The sequence below is a fragment of the Gymnoscopelus microlampas genome, assembly GCF_963454915.1.
Source record: "Gymnoscopelus microlampas genome assembly, chromosome: 8".
Taxonomy (NCBI): Eukaryota; Metazoa; Chordata; class Actinopteri; order Myctophiformes; family Myctophidae; genus Gymnoscopelus; species Gymnoscopelus microlampas.
This window is the reverse complement of record NC_139945.1, coordinates 12,060,100-12,067,248: the sequence shown is the minus strand read 5'-3', so window position 1 is coordinate 12,067,248 and position 7,149 is coordinate 12,060,100. Positions and strand designations below refer to the sequence as shown.

The 7,149-nt window shown below is 42.5% G+C and overlaps 1 protein-coding gene across 1 annotated transcript; it reads right to left on the bottom strand.

The window, feature by feature from the left end:
* Window positions 1-4,965: 4,965 nt before the first annotated feature.
* On the bottom strand, window positions 4,966-5,520 carry LOC311051113 (gamma-crystallin M2-like; the record flags this gene model as incomplete). Its single annotated transcript, XM_084065514.1, has 1 exon — window positions 4,966-5,520. The coding sequence occupies one exon, from the start codon at window positions 5,518-5,520 to the stop codon at window positions 4,966-4,968; it is 555 nt and encodes a 184-aa protein (XP_083921640.1).
* Window positions 5,521-7,149: the final 1,629 nt, after the last annotated feature.

The following is a 7,149-nucleotide window of genomic DNA, read 5'->3' as shown; positions in this document are numbered from 1 at the left end:
CTTTGTGTGGGAGTTGTTCAGCTGCTCTCGCTGCTGCTGCTACTGTTGCTGTGGCTGTGGGTGAACTGAAATCCTACCTGGCTGAAGCCTTCCTTTTATACAGTACCAGAGGCTGCTTTGTGTCCCAGGCAGCTGGCCTGACACAGCAATATTCCATAGAAGAGCATAGAGCACTGAGGTTGTTCAGCGTTTTCACCTCAAAAACCTTGGAAAGGCTGTTTCTCTGACGGCACAAAGCCTGTACCATTACGACAATACACACAACAGGAGGCTGAAAGGGTTAACAATGACTAGTAACATCAAAGGAGCTATGAACAGTACCGTGGGTCTACACAATGGCTGTGGTTTTGTAGACACTCATACAATGCTTTCACCACTGTTGAAATGTTTTACTTCGTTTCTGTCAGTAAAGCCTAATTTATACTCAATCAGTCAACAGGTCAGGTTAATCAGGTCTTTGATTGATTGAATACTTTAATCGTCAACAAATGTAAACAGCATGGAAGCACTTGCTCGCCAAAAATAGTTAGCTTTTCAGTTGGAAATCAGAACTATAGATTAGTCATTAGCATATTGAAAATGTCATCATTCAAATTGTCAGATTTCTTGCTTCATAGCTCCACATTTGCTAGTAGGCATATTCTTTAAAAAAAAAAGCCTTTAGTGCTTTGCTTTTATATGAAATATCTGAGCCCTTTAAGATTTTATGGAAGATGCTTCTGAACATATTGCTAGTTTGACCACTTCAAATGCTCTAATCTTAAAATAATAACCGAAAATGCGTCGCAGGCGCATTGAGAGCTTGTTGATCGCTACTTTCATTGCGCAAAATGCTTCCATAGAAGACATGCTGGCTTCTATGGAATCCAAATGACATGGGGGACTGAGAACTTATGCACAGTGCATGTCTATTGAAGTGGGAGGAAGGGGCTTTGCGGGTAAATCACTCTGCAAGTCGTACAGCCTCCTGGGCATCACAAGGACACGCAAGAGAAAACAGAAAAGCCATCAGCACAACTTCTGATGCTGCAGAGAGAGCCTCATGATGGCTGTGGATCAGGAGGGACAAGCAGTGGGCGAATGCATCTTGGACACAGGCCATTAATCCTTCACTTTTATCACCTCAGGAATGTATCCAGGATCAAATAGATATGGAGTTTTAATGACATTGGCCCTCATTTATCAAAGTGTTGTAGACCAAATAATGGGCGCACAATTTTCGGCATTTATCTATCGTTATTTTGACTTCAGCGTACGGGCCCGTTCAGATCTCACGGCAGGTCTGAGGCCGTGTGGACTTTGGCTACACCCGTTTGTTCCATCGTAGACCCACGGAGCAGCATTATCTGATCATCTGACAGGCATCTGGACACATGTGTCCAGTCCAACATGTATATCTAACACACTAATAAATAATCCCTGTGAAAATATAACATTTTATAAAGGCATGTATGGACATGCACGCCTATTTTATTTCCAAGTGACAATGACAAGCAATTAAAATCTAACATAGCCTATTTGCAATGTTACAAGTTAGGTGCTTAATCATTCACTCATTTAAACAAACTGCTTTATTCAGATAAGATTGCAGATCTGGCCGCATTGGCTATTTGAAAATAGCAGATCTACAAGCTCACAACGCGATGCGTTGTGAGCTTATAAATCTGCGATTTTCGAAATATACGAGCGCTTATGCGAGAGCATTTTCGGGAGTCGGGACTGGTGCCGCTGTAATCTTTTAATGGACAGTGAGGTCTCCAAACGTATATACAGTAGTGCAGGGGTCCTCAACAGGCGGACCGCGGTCCGTTTCCGGACCGCGGGGCACCTCTCTGTGGACCCTGGGAAAATTATAATTAACTAAGTTTAAATAACTATAACCCTAACCCTAAAACCGAATTAAAGTAAGAAAAAACGGGGGGAAAAGTACCCGAATCCGCCCAAATCTGCGAAAAAAACGCGCGCGCGAAGCGCACATGCGCGCGCGTGCATGTGCGGACCCTAGCCTTATTCAAAAACGGATTTGTGGACCTTCAAGATTTGTTGTTGAGGACCCCTGCAGTAGTGTGTCCTATGGAGTTATGTGCAACCTGGGTTAAGGATATAACCTGACGCTTCAAACCTGTGCCCAGTGCAGCTGTGATTCTTCACACTGTGGATTTATTTGGGCCACCGGGAGATATGACCCACACACCAGCCTTCATCCATAAATGTTTATGATTCATTCATCAAAACGTTCAGATTATTATGACTGCCTTGCCTGCTATCTTTAATTAACGTGGTGGCACGGCAGCCTGTGACTCAAGGGGGAATACATGATTGCTTTATTTTAGTGTAACTAGAACGCGCACTGCTCGTAATGGGTTAAATTAATATACAAACGTATGATTTATGACGATGCGATTGGTGTCATTCATGTAGGCTATTTGACAAAGATTGTATCATCACGGAATACATGAAAGACTGCTTTTTCCACAGTGTGCCTATGCTACGCTTTGGTGTGTGTGTGTGTGTGTGTGTGTGTGTGTGTGTGTGTGTGTGTGTGTGACTCCCACTGACTAATGCCCGAGGTGGCCTCATATGGGCACAACAGCAAAGGCAGCGGCAACACTGGATCGAGCTAAGACTGCAAGGGAAGACTGCATGTCTCCCTGCTGCGGACCATTCCGTCTCTCACTCTGTGTTCACAAATGTTGCTTTAGACGAATGCATTGTTATCTGTACTCTGAAAGCGAGGTTTGCTGGTTTTACCATCTAAACTTAACCTCTCCATCTGGTTTCCAGGCAACCATGCTCCATACTGTATACATCATGGTCATGAACAAATAGCTGAAACCATGTCCCACATCCTAAACGGGTGCCATGTATACAGGGGACTCTACATAAGTAGGCATGACAGAATAGTGGATCTGATATCAAAAGATAACTCTTCTATTTTCAGGTCCTCCATTATGCTGTATAACCATTCTACTGTGAAGCCGAGCATGTTTAGCCTGTGTAATGATGATTCTGTGTTCTCTAACATTTCAGCTAACACCCCTGATGTCATTGTTGTTAATGAAAACCATAGAGAGATGTTCATTCTCGAGGTCGGCTGTACTTTTGATTACAGCTTAGAGGAAGCCTTCCTAACCAAAGTGTTAAAATATCATCAGCTAGAGCAGACCATCTCTCAGCTAGGCTTCAGATGTAAACTTTTGTTTTTTATCTTTGGAAGCCTAGGGCACGTGGACAAGTTGGTTGTGAGAGGCCTTCAAATGGCCGGCCTCTCCAAAAGGAGGGCTAAACAATTAGCAAGGTACTGCTCAACATCAGCTATTATAGGAAGCCGCTCAATTTGGAGGAGGCGTTGTTTCCTTTACCCATGATTGTTGTCCGCTGTGTTTCACAAGTATGCCATCTTTTGTTTTGTATGTAACAATGCTCTGCCTTATATGCACTTTGTAACTGGCTGTTTCCCCATTATCTGACTGCACTGGCAGTGTTTATGTCCTTTGTACATCTTGTACTTCTGTTTATGTGGACATCTTTCAAATGTGTGTGTGTGTGTGTGTGTGTGTGTGTGTGTGTGTGTGTGTGTGTGAGAGAGCGCGTCAGACGCGGAGTCGCGGACATGACTGGCAGCGAGGCGGGCAGGAGAAACTCTTTCTTATTGGCTTTCCATTCTTTGTTTGGTCGTATTCTGGTTCCTCTTGTCGTAAAATCGGCCGACTCGGCCACAGTTTCACGTAATGATGAAAATAGACTATCATGCCTTAATGTCGCTGTAGGCAACAGACGTGCCAATGTTGCGGTATTAATTTATAATACTGTACTGTATATTAATCACATGAACGCCACACACAATAGCCTAATAAGTCTTACCATCTGATGAGCATACACAGTATGGATTATCTAGCTGTGTCCAGAACAGATCCATTCATGCAAATTAACTTCTCAGGAACACGCTTGTGATTTTACAATCAGCTGGCAGCGGTCCGGATTCATGACATACACCTGTGATCCAACATTTTAGGGATTTACACACCCTTTCGTGAATTGCACGCCATTTTTTGGTTAGAGAATCTACGCAGTCTTTAGTCACTTTATTTACTCGTTATTTACGACCAGCTTAGTGAATCAGGACTAATGAAATGATCAAACTTTTCACGCCTTGACTATTATTGCAATGGCCTTGTCTTAACACTCAATGTCAACAAATTGTACTGAACTTACTCTGCATCACCCTGCTTAGGGAGTTGGCTTAATACGTCACTATATATTTTTAATCACTTAAACCTTATTTTTCATTGAAAGGGCATCCCTTCAATTTAATTTTGAAATGTTATTTGATTGCCTTAATGTTTTTATTTCTCATCGTGTTTTTTTTCTGTTGCTGATTTTATTGGATTTTTTCTAATGTAAGGCACTTTGTTTTATTATTCTCTCCGCCAGGCCGAAAGGCATGGCGAGAGAGTACGTTTTGCACCCCGTCCGTCCGTCCGTCCGTCCGTCCGTCCGTCCGTCCGCGCGCATGTGTGTGTGTGTGTCATTCTGTCTTTGGACAGCTAATCTCCGGCACCGTTGGCTTGATTGCAGCGAAACTGTGCACACACACTCCCTGGATGCCAAGGAAGAAATGCCACTTGACGTTTTTCAAATCAGCCTCATGGTAGCGCTATATAAGGCCGATTTGTGTTTTTATCTATAACTGCACTGATCTGTGTAAAACTTTGTATGTGCACTCCCTAGAGGCCAAGAAAAAACCTTTGACCTGCATTTTTCACATCTGTCTTTTATAGTGCCACCAGGCGGCCGACATTATGTTAAAAAAAAACATTTACATGACAATAGGGGCGCTAGGGGTCATGTGGTTTTTGAAGTGTGATAAATGTTGTCACAGAAATAAATGCATCATAATCGGTTCTTTTTGTTTTCCACATTAAAACAGCTTTATTTAGATGAGTTCATCTCCTGATATTTAAACTAGTAGCAGGAATCCATGATGCGCCTCATGCTCATGAACCTCATGCCGCTGTCCATGCCCATGTTCATGAAGTTCCTGTACTCGCCGGGCCTCATGTACATCTGCCTGCCTCTGTAGTTGTTCTGCTCGTACATCAGCCAGTGGCCGTCCATCACGTTGCAGGACATGCAGTTGTTCATCTGGTAACGGTCCATGATGTTCTCACAGTCGTCCATCATCTCGTGCATCTGTCCACCGAAGTTCTCCCTCTCGTAGATCCTCATCCTGTAGTTGCCCCTGTGCATGGGGATCATACGGCAAGACCTGATGGAGTCCCTCATGCCCATCATGCTCATGTAGTCGGAGTACTCGCCCCTCCTCATGAAGTACTGGTTGCCCATGTAGTTGGTGCGGTCGTACACCATGAAGCAGCCCCTCTCCACCCTGCAGGACTGGCACCTGTTCATGTAAGAGGACATGTCAGAGCAGTCGCTCATGCACTCGTAGGAGCGGCCCTGGAAGTTCTTCTCCTCGTAGAAGGTGATCTTGCTCATCATGTTCATGCCGGAAGTCATCTTTGTGTGGGAGTTGTTCAGCTGCTCTCGCTGCTGCTGCTACTGTTGCTGTGGCTGTGGGTGAACTGAATTCCTACCTGACTGAAGCCTTCCTTTTATACAGTACCAGAGGCTGCTTTGTGTCCCAGGCAGCTGGCCTGACACAGCAATATTCCATAGAAGAGCATAGAGCTCAACTGAGGTGGTTCAGTGTTTCCACCTCAAAAACCTTGGAAAGGCTGTTTCTCTGACGGCACAAAGCCTGTACCATTACGACAATACACACAACAAGAGGCTGAAAGGGTTAACAATGACTAGGGGGTCGACAATGACTGGTAACGTCAAAAGATCTATTCACAGTACCGTGGATCTACACAATGTCCGTGGTATTGTAGACCAATGGTTCTCAAACTTTTACATTACAAGGTCTCTCCTTAACTCTTACAGTATACAAATGGAACCAAATGGACCTGTTAGGGTCCATTTGGTTCCATTTGTATACTGTCAGAGTTACATACTTGTAAGGGTCAATTTAGACCCCCCTAAAGGAACCCAGAGAGTCCCTGATATCCACTTTGAGCACCACTGTTGTAGAAACTCATACAATGCTCTCACCACTGTTGAAATGTTTTACTTTCCGTCAGAAAATACTAATTTATACTTAATCGCAGGCAACTGTCTTTGATTGAATACTTTATTAGTCAAAAAATGTAAACAGATTTTACTTTTCAGTTTTAGTTTTCAGAACAATAGATTAGTCATCATATTGAAAATCTCCTCATTCTAATTTTCAGATTACTTGCTTCATAACTCCATGTTTGCTAATAGGCATATTCAAATATCCTTTAGTCCTTGCCTACAGTAATGATTTTACTTTAAACTTGAATGGTTACATTTAAAAATAGAGATGTTGCCCTTTAACATTTCTATGTGGCAATACACAGATTCATTTGCATAGTATGATCAAGTCTAACATAGTTGTTGGGGCCTCTGGTAGCTGAAAACCACACAGATATTTTCCTTTGTCTATATTCTTTCATAAATAAAACGTCGAACCCAAAGGACACGTTTAAACTCAAAGCAGACATTACTTTGTCATATCTGACAAACAAATGCTCAAAGAATAGCCATTCACCCTTCACCAACAGCTTAAAGTAAGTGACAGTTATTATGTGCAAAGGAAAATACAAGGATTTAAGATGATTGATTGAAAGCGGAGACAGCAGCCCAGTTCGCAAACAGTGTTGAACTGCTCATGGCTGTTCAGTGAATGGAATACGTGACACAGCTGCTATGGGAGCTAGAATACATCTAATGCGAATAAATACACTTGAAAGGGTAAAAGCAATTATTGAACTCCTGCAATAAATCAAAGTTTAAAAAGTAAACCTAATAGTGTAAAACAAAGTCCCTGGGTCACTGAAATGAATCAACTGACCATTGTTACTTTGAGAATGAAATGCAGATTTATTGTCTTAGGCTCAGTTAAGCTGTCGTTATTTTTGGGCGTCCCCAGGTGATTAGCTTAATGTCCAACATTTTTTTCTCACTCAACATTGAACAAACCAGTATAAATGTATAAATTTCTAAAGTGACAATGTAAGTACTTTTTAATACATCAAAAATGAAAATAACGAATTCTAAGACCAT